The following is a 22,233-nucleotide window of genomic DNA, read 5'->3' as shown; positions in this document are numbered from 1 at the left end:
TAGCTGGACAGACTAACGTAAATGTGGAGAAATCTTGTTTGCTTTGCTTTGCTTTGCTTGTGATCCCGCCAGAAGAAGATGGGATAACCGAGGAGAGAAATTAGCAAAACATTATCTGAGCTACCAAAAATGCAACTCACATCATGTTCATGGGATAATATTCTAAGGGTCACATGATACATGAGATCAAATGATTCACAAGTATACAGCATGTTTCATTTGTTTTAATCATTTTTACCCATCATGGAAACTGTGCCTATGTAAAACATCCTGTATTTAAACTTTAGTAAATATGGAATTTCTTAATGACTACTGACCAAAGCCAGTTCATTTTAAGAACATTTATAAACAAGTAAAGAATTAGCCAAAGAAATTGAGTTTTCTGTACACTGTATAATCAAGGCCAACAAAAACAGATCTTTTGGTGGTCTAGGTATAATGCTGTGTAAGCCACGTCCCATGAAACTTTAACTACGACCAAGTGGTGGCCTGTCCTGTATAGTTGCTAGACGCATGATTATGGCTAACTTTAACATTAAACCAAATTGAAAACTACTGATGCGAGGAGGCTGCAATTTGGTATGTTTAATGATTGCACAGTTATTAACATACCAATATGCAGCCCTCTAGCCTCAGTTTAAGATATGAGGGTGAACAGCAAAAGTGCAGACAGAAATAGCAATTTCAAGTTTTCTTTTACGGAAACTAAAAGTTGTTGAGTTTTCGCCCTTACTACTCCTTATACCTCTCATAGGAGGAATGTGTTAAGTGTCTCTACGAAATACCCAGAACGTAAGCAGATATATTGATCTGCATTCTCCTCCAACCAGTGCCTTCAAAATCTTTCAAGTTACAACTTCTTGAAGCCTTTGGCCCTGGGAAATGGGTAAAAAAACACTGAATTTATGTTAGTATGTACTGTGCTTGCCCTGCCCTTGACCACAAAAATGTCATCCACTCAACTTCCATCATGCCAGTGACCCTGGCAGCTAAGATATCTCTGCCTTCCTCAAATTTTGTACCTTAAACAATTGCCTTCACTTTATACAGTAATAATTGTACCATTCCAATATAGAGTCTGTTATGCAATCTGTCAGTGCAACCTCCTATGATGAGGAAATTAACGTTGAACATACAGTATGCAAAGACCTGATAGCACATTTCATTCCCTGTGAAGAGGCGAAGAGCTTATCCTCTCTCCAGAAATATATCATACATCACTAAGTGGCTAAGGACCTGCTTGGTGAAAATCTGACCCAATGACCCTAATATTCTGCTTCTAAAAGGGCCTGCTGCTCTAAGCCTGCCTGCAGTGAACAATATGGTAGCAAATACCTTCCACAGAGCAATGTTTCTCTCTGAACAAATTGTGGAAACAAACAGTAATCTTTCACTGATCTGGGAAGTGAGCAAAGTATTACAGGAATTACTCGAAAGACTCACAGCAAACCACCAGACTCCTTTGAAATGGGCATCAATTATTTTGCCACCCAACAACATGAGAGAAGTTGGGGGTGCAATATGAGGTAGAGGCAATCTTATCCTCCCAAGCTGGAAAAATTCTACCTCCCACAATTTAAGCACCTACATCACCTGTAGACGTGTAAGAGGGAACTGATGGACTCCCAATCTAAAATTTTACCAGTTTGTTATCCTATTATGTAATTCAAGCAACTAACCTTAAGAAGATTGTCAGTTCATTTTTAGAGCAGCAGTTTGGTAATGACTGAAGATGGTAATTACTTTTTTTCTCTTCTCTGAACATATATAACTTTCCTTCTTTTATTTCATTAAACTGAAATCACCTGAAGAGGAGACCAATTTGTCTAAAAACTGTAGATAATTTTAAACTTATGCTCATGACCCTTATGAACAATTACATCTGAGGGAAATGGTAGTGATTCGAGCAGTAAGCCTAAAAATTTGTATGTATACCTTAATTTGTTCAAAGACATGCAGCTTCAAAATTTTCAAGGTAGACAATTTGATTTTGTTTCATTTGCCAGCTAAATTACTTTCATATGCAATAGCATAAAAATGCCCCCAAAATAACGCTAAGTAGGTGGAATAATGAATAGAAATTTTTGCACTTTCTCTGCAAAAATAGCAATATAAAAAAACATTTGAGATAGAAGTCTCTGTTTTTTATCCATAGCACACCCATAAAAATTACCTGGTAAAACAAGAAAAATGAATGACAAAGTAATGTCACATTTTCTGTAGAAAAAGTAAGTTACAAAAACGGCAAGTTAAAAAACTCTGTACAGCATACCTTTTTTCCTCAAAGTTGCATACCTCCAACAATTTTCAAGGTAGACTGCTCAATCTTATTTAATTTGGCAGCTGAATTATTGCTTTATACAATGGCATAAAAAAGGTGAAATAAAGAGTACTGTAATTTATAAGACATGGACAAATTTTGCACTTGAACTATTTGTGATAGTCTTCATTTATTATCTATATTATTATTTATATATATATGTATATTATTTACACCTGATAAATTACCTGCTTACTGCAATGCAAAAGTGCTAATTATGTTCACCTACAAAAATACGATAAATTAATAACCATTTATTATCTATATATAGCACACCCTGATAAATTACCTGCTTACTGCAATGCAAAAGTGCTAATTACGTACATCTACAAAATCATGATAAATTAATAACAAAGTAGCGTCACTTTATCTGTAAAATTTCTCTTTTATCAGACCACTGAGCTGATTAACAGCTCTCCTAGGGCTGGCCCGAAGGACTGTAAAAGGATTAGATATTTTTACATGGCTGGAACCATTTGGTTACCTAGCAACAGGACCTATGGCTTATTGTGGGATCCAAACCACATTATACCGAGAAATGAATTTTTGTCACCAGAAATAAATTCCTCTGGTTTCACGTTGGCCGAGCAAAGAATTGAAATTCAGACCACCGGATTGGAAGCCGAGCGTGAAATCCACTCGTCCAACGAGGAACTACTACGCAAGACAAATAAAGACATACGTATTACATATGCATAAAAACATATCCTCTCTCCCTCTCTTAGGAAAAAATAAAGGATGTAATTAAAGAATAAATCTAATGCTATACAAAACAAATAAACATGCATGTTGCATAAGTATAACAAAAAATCAGGAACACCTGCCAAAAATGATAATTTTATCTGATGGTTTGCACAATCTTATTTATTTATTTATTTTTTTACATTTGTGTACATCATCAAAATGCAAAGGATTGAAATCTGGATGATGACTGTATATCAATTATTACATCAGCAAGGAAACTTTGAACACTACAATCCATTAGAAGCTCAACATTCATTAGTCCTGCAACAAATCTTGTTCATACAGGTAAATTTCTTCATCACGTAAAAGACAAAAATGCATGGTTCAAATGAACATCTATCACCCTTTTTTCATATGTGGAGAAAATACTACTGGCTAACCTGTTCCCATACACAGGATGACATAAGTATGTCAATGGCATCCAAGTAGGATACACTTGAAAATGAATATAGAAATGTTAAAGATAAAACGATAATACTAGGTATAAGAAGTCCTGTGAATTACAGGAAAATAAAAATATAATTTATACCAACTGTGCCTACACTTCTAAAAGACAGGTTACAGAAGTAAAGCATCCTTTGCAACAATGAATCACTTATGATAATTTTGATACAGTGCTTCAGTAAATTATCAAGTTTTATATCATCTTGCATCTAATTAATTTCTACCATCCTCCATAAAACAAATACTTGAAAGTACATACCTGAGCAAGTTGGAGATAAAGCTTAGCTAAATGTCCTTGTAAATACATCCTTGCTGCTACTAATGAACGAGTTGACAGAGTGAGCATATCTGTGCCAGCAATTGTGAGTACTGGTAATTCCATCATTAATTGGGTGTTAAGAGCTTCATAAGTTCCTTTGGCTTGGGAGAGCTCCTCTTCTAACTACAAAGATTTAAAGGTGAGTGAAGGTTATTTATGTGCCTTATTTCTGTGTACTTAAAAATATGATCTATACATAAAAAATGACATTTTAAGATAAAATAAAGTTTTATATACACTTACCAAGTAATTACAGAGCTATATATATTATAAACTATCCACATTGAAGAGGTGAAGGCATGTCTTTCACAAGTATCAAGTTTATAATGCCAACGTTTCACATCATATGATGCATCCTCAAGGCTGGAAAATTACAGACTATAAATACTAGAACATCACTTATCCAAATCAAAAATTGAAAAAAAAAATATTTTGACATTTACTAATACAAAAATTAAAATAAGAACTTGAAAGGAACACCTACCAAGGCAAGAGTTAAATTAAAAAGTGACAACAAAAAAAGGGAGAAAATAAACATGAAAGATACCCAAAGCAAAAATGGAGAGTAAAAAAACGGGCAATTATACTATGAACAGTTGTGTGGATGACAATTGGGTGTTTAGTGTTGGTACATTAGTTTTTATGAAAAGTGACTCAAACACCAGGGTGGAGATTGTCCAATCCCGGATTATCCAGTTTTCAGAAATTCTCAGATTTGTGGTGCCCGCTTGGACATAAATGATTTTAAGATTATCAGATCTGCCCGTAAAGACGATGAGTTGTTGGTGTTGGAGTCACAAATACACAAACATCCCCAGAAATGGTTCACTGGAAGTGCTGAATGCTTTTTAAAATTTTTTTTACTGTTACTCGATCTTTTTAATGTTTATTATTTACTCTTTGACTGAAGAAATTGTACGTATATTGAAAAAGAAATATTGTATTACTGGGTGTGTAAACGCATACAGCCAGAAACAGCTGATTTGCTATGTAAACTGAATCCGATAACAACAGCAGTTTGCTTCCATTTCAACCACCGTACAATATTAAAGAATTACCGTAGTTATGTTAAGTAGAATAGGACTGATATATTTTTACATTACTATACCCTTATTCGCCATGGAGAAAAGATCGGCAAGGGCATATAATGCTAAATTTAAGCTGCAAGTTGTAGCTAAAACTCAGGAAAGACTGTTCATCTGCTAACGACTATTATCGTGCATTGGCAACGTGGATGAAACTCCCGCAAACTTCGGTATAGTATCATCAAACTAAACTATAACCAAAATTTGAGAGAAATATGTTTTAATCAAAACTATTTGGCATAAAAGATCACATTTTACTGTTTCACTTTGATTCACGATAAATATGTAAAGCTCGTAGTATTCTGATGAAATCAAGTGAAAATATCGAACGCAACCTGTTGATTTTATTTACACAATGGGGAAGCAGCATCAGCAGATAAAGAGGCGGCAGTAAAATATCCCAAGATCTTCAAGCAGATTCTTCATAAAATGGATACCGTCAGGAACAGGTGTTCAATATGGACAAAACTGGCCTGTTCTGGAGAAAGATGCCTTCTCGGACATACTTACGAAGGACGAAACTATAGCCTCTAGATTCAAGGCACAGAGGGACAGGGTTATCCTACTGTTATGTGGGAACGCAGCTGGCTTTATGCTGAAACCAGGCCTCATTTACAAGGCTGCAAATCACAGGGCACTCAAAAATAAGAACAAGAATTTGCTGCCTATGTTCTGGATGCACACTCCCAAGGCCTGGATCTCCAAAGTACTTAAGGCGTGCTGGTTCCATCAAAGCTTCATTCCTCAAGTTAGGCAATACCTGAGCGACTTAGGCATGGAGTTCAAGGTCTTGGTAATCATAAGGCAATGCTGGTGGCCACTCTCTCGATCTTAGTTACAAGGGCAATGGACTGTGACAGTGAATTTAAGCTGAAGGAATGTTGGTGTAAATTCCCGATTGCCACATGTCTGTCCATCATCGACCGGTCGCTGAAGGACATGAAAAAGCAGACCCTAAACGAATGCTGGAGTAATTTGTCAATTGAATTGAATTGAATTATGGTTTTTTGGCTCAGAAGCCAAGCACTGGGGCAGCTTAGGCCATTCAGCACTTATACATTAAAAGTTCATTATTGCAAATATCAATTATGTGTAAAAAAAAAAACCTACTGTAGCTTTAAAAGAAGACCAGCTTCAATAATAAATGCAAAAAATGTCCTGGCATCATACATCAATCCTTTTCCAAGGACCTCGGGAAAGAAGAACATACCACACACATGATCCCCAGGACTGGGACACTCAACCAGGAAGTGTCTTACAGTCAAGTGGGCCTAACTATCTTCATAAAAAGGTTGAATAAATATAGTCTCAAAAATACTATATGTAATGTTTACTGTGCTTTATATATAAAAAATCTGTATGTAAAAAAAAGTAAAATGATCAAATAATCTCCTTTTAAAATATACCCTCCAAATAATTAAAACTTATAAAATAGTTTATTTCCTTTAAAAATTTAACTAAATTATCTATACTACATTTTTCCCCTAATACCTCCCTAATGGACCTGCCATGTATACAGGTTGATCATCTAACTTGATCGAAAAGAGGACATTCAACAAGGATATGTTCCACAGTTAACTTACTATTGCACGAGTTGCATTGTAGGATCTGTCTTTCCTCTCCACTTTGCAACAAATACCTGTGTGTGGTGTACGTATGGCCCATATGCAATCTGGTCAGAACTACACTTGTCCTCCGATCAGGTTGGTTTGATGATTCCCATTTTTTAATATAAGGTCTAATAGCCTTCAGTTTAAAATTGCTTTCTAATCTGTCCCACCAATTTTGCCATTTATCTACAATGGAGAGAAATATTTCTTTAAAATCACCAAGTGGAAAGCCAATTTTGGTGGTATTTTGCAGTCCAATGGCTTCTTTAGCTGCTGTGTCTGCCTTCTCATTACCTAAAATCCCAACGTGGGCTGGTACCCAACAGAACCTCACTTTGATACATTTCAGCGATTTCAACAGGACCAGCCAGTCTTGCACTTCTCATGCTAAATGATGAGAGGGCATGTGTAACTTTAACACAATTAAACTGCTGGCAGAGTCACTATATATTACAAGTTTCATTATATGACCATACGTTAAATAATACGTTTCACTACTTAAAGTACAGCATAAATCTCGGCAGTAAAAACAAAGCAGGAAGGGGGCACATCCAACTCCATAATTAGATTTTGCACCATCTATAAATATATATTACAGCCTCTGTGCTTTCTTGCATGATCTAAAAATTCTGTTTTTAGTACTTCATTGAATTTTTCTTTCTTTTCTCCACTTATACCACATAATTTAATGGAGGGCTTGCACCAAGGTGGTGTCCTGGGATGAGTTCCCTGTGCTATAGGTTCTGAAACTAACCCAATTTCCCTGCTTTCATTTTTGCACCATACCTCCAGTGGCTTAAGCAGGTGGGTTCTACTTGCCCCACGATCTACCGGAGTTCCTACATACTTATAGTTTGGATTATTATTTCAAGTCATTGACCTTGCTAAGAACCTAACACTTAATTCTTCTCTGCATATTGAAAGGGAAGGTAGTCCTGAATCCACATACAGACTGGCTACAGAGAAGTTTCTATAGGTGCCAGGACATATGCGTAGTCCCAGGTTATGAAAAATGTCTAACTTCTCTAAATTGCTTTTACAGGCAGAGCTATATATCTGACAGGCATAATCTATCTTGCTAAGACATAGCGTGGTATATAATCTCAGCATAGTTTTCCTGCCTGTGCCCCAACAAAGTGTGACACCTACTAAATAGGTCATTTATATAAGGGCCAAAAGTATGTTTCTTATCAAAGATGACCCCCAAAAACTTTACTTCCTTCTCGTATGGTAGAATATTCTCATTTAAAAATACTGTAAGGACCTCCTCTATCTTCCGTGTTCTTGTGAACCTAATAGCCTTGGTTTTATGGGGTGAAAATTTAAAACCTCGTGCTCACACCCATTTTGTGGCAGCATTAATTGCAACTTTGATCTTTCTGCAAGCCTCTACCGCAGTAGACCAACTACAGTAGAGAGCAAAATCATCCACAAATAATGACCCTTATAATCCTGTTGGAAAGTGGGCCATTAAGCTATTAATGGCTATTGCAAATAGCCATTAATAGCTTAATGGCCTTGTGGAACACTTCTTCCTGCAGATATGGAGATGAAATAGTGTGGTTTGATCTCCTTTATTATACTATTCTCATCAGTATCCATGAGGTAGAGCATCTGTGATTGTCTTTTTGATCTGCAGCTTCTAAATAGTGAATGTTAGCAGCCACAGATTCATTGGGTAATTTTTTGCCAGAAAACCCGAAGAGAAGGAACACACTGCATCTACCTGTGAAAATCTGACCGTTTTATCTATTGCTCGGATTCCACTAACCCGCTCTGCTGTTGCTAGAGCCACTAAGAAAATGGATTTTCTCGTAATGGTCTGAGAGCGGAAGACTGGATGGGTTTGAAAGGAGGTCCTGAAATCCACTTCAATACCATGTCTAAATTCCAAGAAATGGTATCATATCTTATTTGTATTGTGATGTCCATAGATTTAATCAGGTCATAAAATCTTGGTTTGAAGACATCCAGTCATCTATGCTTAAAGACTGAACTAAGCATAGCTCTATAGCCTTTGATTGTAGACATCGCAAACTTCCTAGATTTTGTCAAGTAAAGAAGGAAGTCAGCAATCTGACTTACAGTGGTTTCGGAAGAGGACACTTTCGTTCTGTTACACCACTCTCTGAAGGTTGATTACTTATATTGATATAATTTTTCAGATGAAGGGCGTCTACATTGGGCGAAAGCCATCAAAGTTGCTTTAGAAAAACCTTTTGATCTGATGAGGTGCTCGACAGTCTGTATCCTGTCAGAGCAAGAGCGGACAACCCTAGATGAAACTTCTGAAAGTGGGGTTGTTTGAGAATATAGTGGTCCCCCCTTATTTGCGGGGGATGCATACCAGACATCCCCCGTGAATAGTTAGAACCCGCGAATGTTTGGAACCCCTATCAAAATGCTAAAAACAGCCTATTTTGTTAGTTAAAACTCAAGAGAACCACTAAAAATTTTCATACTTGGTTTTTTTAATAGTTTTATCACAAAAAGTGCATTTTATGATGAAATTGATAAAAAAAAAACCCAGGAATTTGTTGATATTTCTCATAGAAAAATACCGCGAATGCGCGAATTTTCTGTGAATAATGCGGGGAAACGTTCCCAAGAGAAATCCGCGAATGTGTGAGTCCGAGAATCCGGAGAACGCGAATACGGGGGCCCCACTGTACACTGTTTTTGATGTAGTAGCCTGGGAAAGTCGATTAAGCTCTGTATCAAGTCTGGGAACCAGTCTTTCCCTGGCCAAAAGCGGGCCACCAGAGTCATTGTTACATTCAGGTGAGAGACTAATTTGTTTAGGTCTTCCCGATAGACGTCCAATCCTGTCCGATCTTGCAGCATTGCATCCGTCTTCCAAGCAATAGGGTCCGGGACCAGTGGACAGAACCTTGAAAGCCTGTGGTTCTTTGAAGTTGCAAAGAGGTCTAATGAAGGACGACCCCATAGATTCCAAAGGTCCTCACATACTCTTTGATCTAAAGTCCATTCTGTCGGGAGGATCTGATTTCCCCTTGAATGAAGCGAGTCAGCAACGAAACCCGATTCTTGTCTGCCCACATGAGCAGTTCCTGAGCCACTTGAAAAAGGGAAAAGGAATGCATACCCCCTTGTTTCTTGACATATGGCAGAGCTGTTGAATTGTTGGAATGTATAGTTACCGTTTTCTCTTTCACTAGCAGAGAAAAAGCTTGCAGATCTAGAAACATCGCTCCTAATTCTTTTACAGGCGGTCCCCGGGTTACGACGGGGCTTCCGTTCTTGAAACGCGTCATAAGCTGAAAATCGTCGTAAGCCGGAACATCGTAAAAAATCCTAAGAAAACCTTACTTTTAATGCTTTGGGTGCATTGAAAACTATGTAAACTGCATTCTTATGGCATTTTTCATCAAAAAAACCTTCAAATAATGATTATTTTGCATTTTTGGTGTCATATTTAATCTCCCAGATGAACGTTGTAGGCGTCGTAACCCTGGAACATGCGTCGTAACCCTGGAAATAACGTCTATTGACAAGCGTCGTAACCTCGGAATGTTGTAACCCAGGGACTGCCTGTACAATACCGCAGTATACACTAAAAAGACAGATGCTGGGAGATGCTTAAATGCTATAGGAGAATGCCCTGATGCATATAAACGATCTGTGGTAAATGCATACATAAAACGCGCCATAACACAGCTGCTCACAAATAACGGCTACCCAGATGACATGATCCAGCAAGTTGTCAAAAAGAGACAAGGACAAAGAAATAGTGATATACCATCAGATACCATACAACAAACACCACGAAGATGAAAGGAAAGCCATCCTTGGTATACTGCGAAGAGGAACCACCCCCCTAGCGCCATATAACAAAATAACAGCAAGAATTTACTGCAAACCAAACCTTACGGCCTCATTGGTAATGAAAAATAGTACTGCCCCATCAACGGAGAAAGAGATTGAATTTGATATAGTATACAAGTTTGTCTGTGCTGACGAGCAATGTCAGTCCCCCCAAAAATGCTATATCGGACACACAACCACTACACTCAAACATCGCAAGGAGCCAAGGAGCCATTCATCAGCACTTTGTGGATACCCACAATAAAAAATGATATTATGTTACAATAAGGTTTTGTACATACTTACCTGGCAGATATATACTTAGCTATAGACTCCGTCGTCCCGACAGAAATTCGAATTTCGCGGCACACGCTACGAGTAGGTCAGGTGATCTACCGCCCTGCCGCTGGGTGGCAGGAATAGGAACCATTCCCGTTTTCTAATCAGATTTTCTCTTCCACTTGTCTCCTGAGGGGAGGGTGGGTGGGCCATTTAATTGTATATATCTGCCAGGTAAGTATGTACAAAACTTTATTGTAACATAAAAATATCATTTTTGTACATTCAACTTCCCTGTCAGATATATACTTAGCTGATTGGCACCCTTGGTGGTGGGTAAGAGACAGCTAACTACCGAAATAGACAGGAAGACAACATACGTTGTTGGTAATATATAAAAAACCTTGGTTCCTACCTGTTTTGGCAGAAGACTTCATGGCTACTGCCTAGGAGCCTGCTTCGCCTCAAGAGCCTCAGCAAGGTAGTGACCTCATGCTAAGAGTTCTTGTGGGTCTGTCAATGGGGTCTTATCCGCTTACTCGACAGAGCCTGAGGATCTTTGTCAATGGGGTCCCATCCACTTACATGACAAAACACCTTGCCTAATGGCATCATCAAGGAGCACAACACCGATCCCGATCACCTGATCCTAACACCCGGGTTAGTAATGAGATTGAAAGGAGTTATCCCCAACATCCTTTCAAGCAAGCCTAAAAACTCAATACCAAAATTGTAAAAAAAAAGCAAACTAAAAAGCATTAAGGATCAGTATTAGCTCCTTTTCCAAGCACAGTATCCACTGATACATAAGGACCAAGAGAGAAGCATCTCTCGTATGTCACTCTGACATCCTTTAAGTAATGGGAAGCAAACACAGAGTTGCATCTCCAGTACGTCGCTGCTAAAATATCTTTCATTGACATATTTCTGCTGAAAGATAGAGAGGTTGCAACCGCACGTACCTCATGCGCTTTCACCCTTAGCAGTTTCAAGGATTCATCTTGGCACTTCATGTGAGCTTCCGATATCACATTTCTAACAAAGAACGCTAGTGCGTTTTTTGACATGGGTCTCTTAGGGTCCTTCAAAGCACACCAGAGACTCTGACGGCAACCCTGCAGTTGATTCTTCTTCTGAAGATAAAACTTCAGAGCTCTGACTGGACAAAGAGACCTTTCTAACTCACTCCCAACAAGAGGAGAAAGTTCCTTGACCTTGAAACTTCTGGGCCAAGGTCTAGAAGGGTTCTCGTTTTTAGCCAGAAACAGAGGTTGGAAAGAGACAACTGCAGAATCTCCTTTAAATCCCACACGGGAATCTAATGCATGCAGTTCACTGACCCTCTTGGCAGTTGCGAGGGCCAAGAGAAAAATGCACTTCCTCGTGATATCTCTGAACGAGGCTTGATGAGGAGGTTCGAACCTATCCGATGTGAGGAACTTGAGAACTACATCTAGATTCCAGCAAGGAGGCAGAGAGGATCTAGTCTTGGAGGTCTCGAAGGACCGTATAAGATCATGAAGATCTTTGTTGTCCTCTATGTTCAGGCCCCTATTCCTGAATACAGCAGAGAGCATGCTCCTGTATCCTTTAATCGTGGAAACCACCAAGTGTGATTCTTCTCTTAGGAAGAGAAGAAAATCGGCAATGTCGGTCACAGAGGTATTGGAGGAGGACCTGCGGGCTCTGGCAATCGCGCTCGCAGCTTTTCGAGAAAAGCCTCTCGCTCTGACGAGTCTTTCAATAGTCGAAAGGCAGTCAGGGAGAGAGCGGGGAGGGTTTTGTGGAACCTCTCGAAGTGGGGTTGTTTGAGCAGATCTGTCCTTTCGGGAAGAGATCTGGAGAAGTCCACCGTCCATTCCAGTACCTCTATGAACCAATCTCGAGCGGGCCAAAAGGGAGCAATGAGTGTCAATCTCGTTCCTTCTGAGGACACAAACTTCCTTAGCACTTTTCCCAGCAGCTTGAACGGGGGAAAGGCGTAAACGTCTATGCCCGACCAATCCATGAGGAGGGCATCGATCGCTATGGCTTTGGGATCCTCCACCGATGAGCAGAAGTTGTCCATCCTTCTGGAGAGGAACGTGGCGAACAGGTCTATCTGAGGTTTCCCCCAGAGGGACCAGAGTTTCTGGCAGACTTCGGAGTGGAGGGTCCACTCTGTAGGAAGGACCTGGTTCTTCCTGCTCAGTCGGTCTGCTCTTACATTCTTTTCTCCTTGCACGAATCTTGTCGGGAGTATGATGCCTCGTTCCTCTGCCCAGATTAACAGAGCTCTTGCTATCTCGTATAGGGAGAAAGAGTGAGTCCCTCCCTGCTTTCGGATGTAAGCCAGAGCCGTGGTATTGTCCGAATTGACCTGGACTACCACGCCTCTGACGTCTGATTCGAAGTGCTTCAGGGCTAAATGGATAGCCAGAAGTTCCTTCGCGTTGATGTGCCAGGACACCTGTTCTCTTGTCCAGGTGCCTGACACTTCCTTCGTTCCCAGTGTTGCTCCCCAACCTGTCTCCGAGGCGTCGGAAAACAACACTAGGAGCGGGTTCCAAAGAGAAAGGGACACTCATTCGTTTCTCTCTAGAGTTTTAACCACCACTTCAAGTGGGACTTGATTTCCAGTTGAATGGGAAAAGAATCTGACAGTTCCCCTGTCGTCCGATTCCACATTCTTTGAAGGTAGAACTGCAGAGGTCTCATGTTGAGCCTCCCCAGGGAAACGAACTGCTCCAGCGACGAAAGGGTACCCAGGAGACTGAGCCATTCCCTCGCTGAGCTTCGTTCTTTCTCTAAGAAGGTTGAGACTTTTTCCAAGCCTCGAGCAATTCTTTCTCGCGACGGAAACGCTCAAAAACCCCGAGAATCCATCTGAATCCCCAGATAAACAATGTTCTGGCTGGGGATCATCTGGGACTTCTCGAGGTTCGATATTGCTCTTATGAGCCAATCGTCCATGTAAAGAGATATGTTCACCCCCTTCAGATGTAACCATCGTGCTACGTTCCTCATCAGGCCCGTAAACACTTGAGGGGCCGTAGACAGGCCGAAGCACAAAGCCCTGAACTGAAAGATCCTGCCCTGTACCATGAACCGAAATTTTCCTCGATCCAGGATGCAGGGGGTGGACGTGAAAATACGCATCCTGCAGGTCTAGGGAGACCACCCAATCTCCCGGACGCAGAGCAGCAAGAACCGAGTTGGAAGTTTCCATAGAGAACCTTTTCTTCTCTACGAAACGGTTCAATGCGCTCATGTCCAAAACAGGCCTCCACCCCCCTGAGGCTTTCGGGACGAGAAACAGTCGATTGTAGAAGCCTTGGGAGTGCGGATCCTGCACTAGTTCGATGGCCTCCTTTTCTAACATCAGATCTACAAGATGTAAAAGAGATTCTCTCTTGGCAGGGTCTTTGTACTTCGCAGACAGTTCCCTTGGGGTCGACGTCAAGGGAGGTCTGTCTCTGAAGGGGATGAGATATCCTTTCCTCACGATCGAGGGGGACCAAGAGTCTGCTTCTCTCACAGTCCATGCTTCTGAAAACTTCAGAAGCCTTGCCCCTACTGGTGTTTGGAGGACTAACACATCATTTTCCGTTCCTCTCTTTCTAGAGGAGGATCGAGCAGATGAACTCCCTCGAAAGGGCGGCTGAGGGTTACGTGACTCCTTCTTCACAGCAGGAACGGCTGGCCTCGTCTTCTTTGCTGACTGCACCAGAAGATCTTGAGTCGCCTTCTCAGTGAGTGAGTGAGAAATATCTCTCACTAACTGAGAAGGGAAAAGCTGGTTTGAAAGAGGTGCGTAAAGCAGAGACGACCTCTGAACAGGCGAGACAGCTTTCGTCAGGAAAGAGCTGAATACAGCCCTCTTCTTAAGAATTCCTGCTCCGAAAAGGGAGGCCACTTCCCCCGATCCGTCTTGGACCGCCTTGTCCATGCACGCTAATATACTATGTAGGACCTCGGGGCTCAGGAAGTCAGGGTCCTGTGTCTTCTTGGCCAAAGCCCCAAGGGACCAGTCTAGAAAGTCAGGGTCCTGTGTCTTCTTGGCCAAAGCCCCAAGGGACCAGTCTAGAAAGTTAAAAACTTCCAAGACATGGAATAATCCCTTGAGGAGATGGTCCATTTCCGACATTCCCCAAGTGGTCCTTGCAGATGACAGCGATTGTCTCCTCGATGCGTCTACGAGTGTGGAGAAGTCTGCCTCAGCCAAAGCAGGGAGAGCGAGCCCCATTGCTTCCCCTGTCTCATACCAAACCTTGGAGCTGAGCCAATTTCCAAAAGACTGTAGCGCTTTCTTCATGGAAATGGTCGGGCGCATCTTCAAGAGGGAGGATGATTTTGAGGTCTTCGTGCTCGTGAACAACGGACGAGGAGAAGGAGGGGCGGTAGGACTCAGAGAATCTCCAAATTCTTGCAGTAAAAGAGCTGCTAAGGTCTTGTAATCCGAGAGACCCGCACCCTTATTAGCTTCTGAGTCAGAAATATCTTCCAGCTCTTGTCCAGTTCTAGTGGGAGAAGAGAGATCAACCGAAGGAGAGCGCCTCCTTTCGCAAGGTGAAGGGCTTTTAGCAGTACCAGCGCCATCCTGACAAGGGCGACAGCCACCTGTGCGACATCTTGCGTCCCTGCTAGGAGAAGGCTGATTCTGCAAAAAACTCCTATCATTATCAGAGCCATCCTGACAAGGGTGACGGCCGCCTGTGCGACATCTAGCGTCCCTGCCAGGAGAAGGCTGTCCTTGCGAAAAACTTCCAGCAGTACCAGCGCCATCCTGACAAGGGCGACGGCCGCCTGTGCGACATCTTGCGTCCCTGTCAGGAGAAGGCTGATCCTGCGAAAAGCTACAAAGAGGAGCCTCTCGGTTAACTTCTCTCTCGAAATTAGGTGAAGCTGGAGATCCTGGCGCCTGGCTGGAGCTTCGCTTGTGGCTGGCGCTGTCCGCATCGGACAATACTCGTTCCTGTCCGGGCTGTCCGAATCTGGTGCTTTTCGCTTAGTTGGAGCCTCGATCTTGGCTGGCGCTGTCCGCCTCGGATGATATTCGCGCCTATCCGGGCTGTCCGAATCTGGCACTTTTCGCCTAATTCGTGCCTCAGACCTGACTGTTGCTTCTTTGCCAGAAGATCCTTTATCTGGCGCCTCGGACCTAGGACGAGGAGTAGAGGAGAGGCGCTTGGAGCCATGAACGTCCGCCGGACGAGAAGATCTTTTAATCGGAAGGAAAGAGTCTTCCCTCCAGAATTCCTGGAAAAAGAATTTGAACTAATTCGCAAGCAACTTTCGTCTTTAAAATACCCTGACCATATAATTGAGAAAGCAATTCACAAAGCAAACGTAATTTTCTACCGACCCCCTAAAGACAAGACCAGAGATACACCCAACAATAAAATAATAATTCCCCACCTGGACACGATTAAGAGAATAACCAACCCCCTGGGAAAATCGAACCCTTTTGTATTTACTTACCCAAACACCTTAGCCAAATCCCTGATTAACGTCCAACAAAAGACATCTCCAAAGGACTCTGGGGTATACGAAATCCCATGCCAGGACTGTGACCAATCTTACATCGGATTTACAGATAAATCCCTTCCCCAGAGATTAATTCAACACAAACGGTCAGTTAGGTATGGACAACAGAACTCGGCTATTTTCAACCATATAAATGAACATAACCATAGAATAAACTGGAATTTGTCACGTGTAATTTATAGCAGCAACTGCCGGTACAAGAGTCAAATGATGGAATCGGCCTTAATAAAAGAGAGGCAGGTAATGAACATCTCAAAAGGAGCATGGATTTCGGACACGATCGACAACGTCTTCATTCAACCAACCCTTAAGAAGATTAAAGGAAGATTATCAGCGGGGGTGACTTAAAATGGCTTGTTTGTGGATGGACCTCTTGGTATAAATACCACCACCTTTTCTGTAAACTTTTCTCATTCATCTACCTGAAGAGGGAGACAGCAGTCTCTGAAATATAGTACTTTTTCTCTATATTTTGGTGTTTTTATGGGCTCCTTTTATTAGATGGAATTCTGTTGTTACAGAACATTTTTACCGTACCAGTCATATATATAACTTATATATATATATATATATATATATATATATATATATATATATATATATATATATATATATATATATATATATATATAATATATATATATATATATATATATATATATATATATATATATATATATATATATATATATATATATATATATATATATATATATATAGGTGGTCAGCTGTTGTTCAGTCACACTGGTTGACAATTTCTCCTCAATCTTCTTAATCGCTGGTTTGAGGAAGATTTTATATATAACATCTGAATCCCAACCACCCTTAAAGATACGCATTGTGTTTCTTTCTTTAATCAAAGCTGATTCTACAATCTGGCTTTTGAACCGACAATTGCTGCTATAAATTATACATGACAAATTCCAGTTTATACTGTGACTAGGGTTATTTATGTGGTTAAAAATAGATGAGCTCTGTTGTCCATACCTAACTGGATGTTTATGTTATACTAATCTCTGGGGAAAGGGATTTCCTTGTACAACCAATGTACAATTGATTGTAATTGAGGCAAGGGACTGAGATCAATTTTACATTTGCTTTTCAGAAAATATATATGTATTCTCCCTCCTTCTCTCTCTTACCCTACACTATATTATGTCGTCAATATGGTACCATACTGCACACTAGAAAGGGTGTCTCATACTGTTCTGTATTATGCATAATTTAGTAAAAATATTCTTATATTAAATATTGCTAAAGAGTATGGTCAACAATACACTTTACAGTACAGTACAGTAGAAGGACTTAAGAATTTGGAGTAAAGAGTTATTTGTACATTTTCAGTTGTCATGGGGGGGTTGGGCCCCTAATATCCATAACTGCCCAAGGACAGATACAAAGTAAATTTAAAATACCAAGTAATTTATACTTTTATTAGGTATACATATAAACAAGAGGCTTTTATACAGGAGTTGGGAATATGATAAAAGGCTCTGGTTTGTATATACAAAAAATACAAATTGCTTAGAAACTTTGGTATTTATTCATGCAGAAACAGAAAACATTGCCTTTTAAACAGGAACCTTACTCTATAAGTGGGAAAGTAGTCTCTCAATTGGTGGGCTAGTTGAATTTCCACCAAAAAAGGACAGGTTTTTGGTCATGATCATTAGCAGGGAACCTGAGTCTCCTAAAACCTCATACTCAACCTGGCATACAGATGTGAGATTGATAGGACTCTGATACAACGCAAAACATGTCTGAACTCTCCCTCTATGAGAACTCAAGAGAACCAAATGTTACCCTACAGATAAGGTAGCACAAGTTGGAAGGCAGTTAATATCTAGCTTAATTATACTGATGATATCTCTACATCCCTTTTTTTTTTAAACCTATAGCATACAGAGTCACACTCACACCTCATAACCTGGAGCTCTTCTAATATAAGAAGTTTGTCATGCAGCTTACCTGTATTCAGGCCCATTCCAGCACATATCTGGCCTGATTGCTGCCCTACTGAGGAAGAAAAAAGAGAAGGAGAAGAAAGAGAGGAGACCAGTCACTCCTCCATTTGACCTTCAAGTGCCTTAGATACTATCCTTTTTGTCTGAGAGAAGCTAAGGTGACCAATGATTTGTTGGCAACATCATTAAGGGAGAATGAGGTAAAGGTCATAAGGCACCTCCAAATACCTGTCCTCATTACTTGATACGTATACTAAGGAGTTCTACCGAAATACTAAAGATGAGCCAATTCCCAACTTCGTAAGCCCTTGGCAAAACTGTACCCAAGTTCTAAGCTGAACTAACTCACTTGCCAGAAGAGAAGAACATCTGTCTAATTGCTTCAAACCAAACAGGAAAAAAAGAGTGTCCTTGGATACTTTCTTGTGACTACCAATATCAAAAAAGAGGTGCTGACACTTAGGCCTAAAAGGTCTGGTCTGTCTCCAATAGTACAACAAAACTTGGACTGGGAGTGCAAGTATCTTGTCCTAGATGGAAGGAAAAGTAAAGCTCTCCACTGACAGGATCTGAATTTCAGCCACAAATTCAGAAATGAAAAAGTCCCAAACCTTCCAAGTGTCTGACAAGATTAAAAAATAAAAAAAAGCCGTGCAATTTTCCAACATACTTCACCAAGAGTAAGTCTAGAGTCTTGAGAGTGAGATCTCGCCCAAAACCTCCCCAAGGACTCATATGATAACTGAGTTAGGCACTCCAAAATGAAATTTTTGGTATCAATTTGTACTTTTCACAGATAACAAACCTGCAGTCTTAACATTAGGTTAAATCTTCTGGTGCCAGCTGGAAACCAATTAAAACAATAAAAAAACTGCAAATGCAAGGAATCTGTGACATCTGGCATCCAGCACATAGTTGAGGTGGAAGCAAGCCAGAGACCAAACTTGAACCTAGTGACCCATTAGCCTTTCTTCCAACCCCCAATAAACAGTTAATGTCAAGACTTCACGTTTGTTAGCTATGAAAAATGCAAATTAATTAAAAATTTGTCATTTGTTCATATGCAGAACAAACCTTCGACCTTAACATTAGGACAGACTCACACTTGGAGGGAGGTATGAGAATTCTAAACCAACTGGAGGTTCAGCGCACCTGATCATTCTTCTTAGAAATGAGGATTCTAAAGAAGAGGACCTAAGCCTCTGAGATTCAAATACATGTCCAGATTCATTGCATATACAGAAGTAAAATTCATTCCAACCAAAGAGATTACGGGCGGCAGTCCCCGGCTAATGACAGGGGTTCCGTTCTTGAGACGCGTTGTAAGCCAAAAATCGCTGTAAGCCGGAAAATCGTCAAAAATCCTATGAAAACCTTACTTTTAATGCTTTGGGCGTATTAAAACCTATGTAAACGGCATTTTTCATATAAAAACTTTAAATATTGATTATTTTGCATTTTTGGAGTTATATTTCCTTCACCAGATCAGCGTTGTAAGCGCCATAACCCTGGAAATAATTTCCAAGGAATATAATTGAAAAGTGTCGTAACCTCGGAACGTCGTAAGCTGAACCCATCGTAAGCCGGGGACTGCCTGTATTCTCTAATGTGTCAAGTAGAGCAAAATACCTAAATTCAAGTAATATTCTTAAAATAAGTTACATAATAGGCAGACTTTCTTGCTTTAGGAACTTAACAAAAATAAACATTAAACTGGTGTATAACCAACATGTAGCTACAACTTACTATTCGTGTTCTTGCCGGGTCCTTATTTCGGTCTAACTTGTATTGTGCATTATCAAAATCCAATAACTTGTGATACCTCTTCACTATCAGACGTTCAGGCACTTCACACAACGATACTAGCTGACTTGCAGGGTATGTGATTCTCTTGCTTATGAAATTTTCCTGCATGATAAAACAGGTGTAAATTTTCTTTATTACTAAGCTCACATAATCTGTGATTAATAACTAAGTTTAACCACTTTAAAACTTGAAAAAAATTTATCACAAAGATGAGAGGAAAAAACTCCGCAATGCTCCACTTAAAAGAAACATTTACAGCACAAAATTAAATCCTAACTTATGGAAATGTAACAACAGTAGTATTTTAGCAAACAAAATACCATGACAAAACTTACAAACATATGCAATAATCTATTGCATGTATCCAATGTGGTTTGCAGAAGTGCTTCTATTGCTGGTGTTCTTGCACCTTCAATTAATGTTGCAACTAAGGCTTTAGCAATTTCCAATTCAGCCTTATGTCTTGCTTTGATCACCTGAAGAACAATGCCTGCATCCTGGACTAATGCCAATGCTGCTCTTTGGACGCAGCGGAACTTAGTCTCTTCCTCATCAAAATCTGGATCTTTTGTCTGAAGACAGGTAAACATTACATATTCCCATCTGTATATTGTACACACACTATTAATAACACTATTGTTAAAAAATCATTGTCACTGTTTGCATAAAAATCTTTGCAATAAAACACAAATGTTATATATATTACCGTGGTCATAATGCCAAGTTTCTCAGAAACAATAGCAGAGAGCCTTGCTGATTTCTTGGCAACAGAATGCATGCTGACTCGCTGCATCTTGCTCTGGATGGATTGATCGACAGCACCCCGGTATTTGTTGACTAGAATATAATGCAAAATTTATATTTTCCCATTGAACAAAATGTGAATAAGGTTCTAAAGGCTAGCTGAAAAAAAAATTAGGAAAGTATATCATCAAAAGTTTTTAAAATAATTTTGTATCCCTTTGAAGCCATTTTTCCAGTAAGGTTATTTCAGCCAAAATTATAAATGTTAATAAAATTCACCAAAAATAATAATTCTATTTTTCCTTTAACATTCTACACTTGATAATGTATTAAATGCCTTTCTCTTTACAATACAAAAACCAAAATCTGAGACAATGCATTGCAATTGCAAGAGGTAATTTGAAAACAGACAATTTATTAGAAAAAAAATGCAAACGAGGATTATTTAATTTCATCACAGCTAATACAATTTTGAAAATGAACTTTCAAAATAAAAACATATAAATTTGAAGTAAAGTACTTAAATTGAATTCAAACCATTTCATACAAAAACTTTACCAAGTACTATAACGTGAAAAAAAACAATAATCAAATACTTTCTTACTTAGATCAAGCCTTTTTGTATATTCATTTATTTCTTTGGCAACATTGGCCATCTTGGTCTTCGCTTCAACTAAATCTTGAAAATCAGCATGTCCTGGAGGAGTTTGGCTCACCAAACGATCAAGAAACAGGGGATACCTGAAATTGTAATAAAGTTTATGCAAGATTGGATATACAGTGGTACCTCGAGATACAAAATTAATCCATTCCGAGACGGCCTTCGTATTATGAGTTTTTCGTATCTTGGAACACATTTTACATGTAAAATGGCTAATCCGTTCCAAGCCCTCCAAAAAAAACCCAGTAAATTATATTTCCAGGCCTAAATCACATGTTCTAGGGTTACGACGGAAGAAATATGTCTCCAAAAAGGCAAAATACTGTACATACTTGATAATATTCAACTGCATGTAATGTTCAACCCCATTTTTACTGCATATATTAGGACTTTAGCATATGTCCCTTAGCAATAAGCCTAGCCTATGTTAGCGGTTGCTACTGTAGCCTAGTCTCATGATTCTGACATCTAAACCTAAGAGCTAAAAGCTTAGAATATGCCAATAAAATGTATAAATAATCAGTATGTACTCATTTCAAACATAATTTATTAATTAATCATTAACTATAATACACAAACAAAGAAAAAACAAACCTTCCAATCAATTGTTTACATTCTTACGAGTATCGAACGAGCGCCAAGCAATCATTTTTCCTAGCACACAGTAAGCCATAAATTGTCATTAATATCTCTCTTCAACTAATGAAACCACCAAACAGTATAATAACCATTCATTTCTATTCTTTATTCTATCTTTACCTAATGGAGATACCGAGTTACTGACAGCTGTAATGAAACATACGTAATACGTAACGTAATAATAAAACAGAAGAAGAATTCTAAAAAATACCTATTTGTTGGCAGACTGATTTATTTTATATTTTCTGATATCTAATTCACAATTTT

General features: G+C 39.5%; 1 protein-coding gene across 4 annotated transcripts in view; it reads right to left on the bottom strand.

Annotated features, from left to right (window-relative positions):
• LOC135222616 (dynamin-binding protein-like) overlaps positions 1–22,233 on the bottom strand; it is a 334,340-nt gene that overhangs the window by 75,827 nt on the left and 236,280 nt on the right. For all 4 annotated transcript variants that reach the window (XM_064260713.1, XM_064260714.1, XM_064260712.1 and 1 more), the window contains 5 exons: positions 21,271–21,407; positions 20,629–20,759; positions 20,258–20,494; positions 19,863–20,024; positions 3,768–3,950 (listed from right to left, as the gene is read on the bottom strand). In XM_064260713.1, coding sequence (XP_064116783.1) covers positions 3,768–3,950; positions 19,863–20,024; positions 20,258–20,494; positions 20,629–20,759; positions 21,271–21,407 — 850 coding nt within the window. The remainder of the gene's footprint in view (positions 1–3,767; positions 3,951–19,862; positions 20,025–20,257; positions 20,495–20,628; positions 20,760–21,270; positions 21,408–22,233) is intronic.

This window comes from Macrobrachium nipponense, chromosome 8 (assembly GCF_015104395.2).
Source record: "Macrobrachium nipponense isolate FS-2020 chromosome 8, ASM1510439v2, whole genome shotgun sequence".
Lineage (NCBI taxonomy): Eukaryota > Metazoa > Arthropoda > Malacostraca > Decapoda > Palaemonidae > Macrobrachium > Macrobrachium nipponense.
The sequence above is the reverse complement of the archived record's forward strand: the minus strand, read 5'-3'. Positions and strand labels throughout refer to the sequence as shown.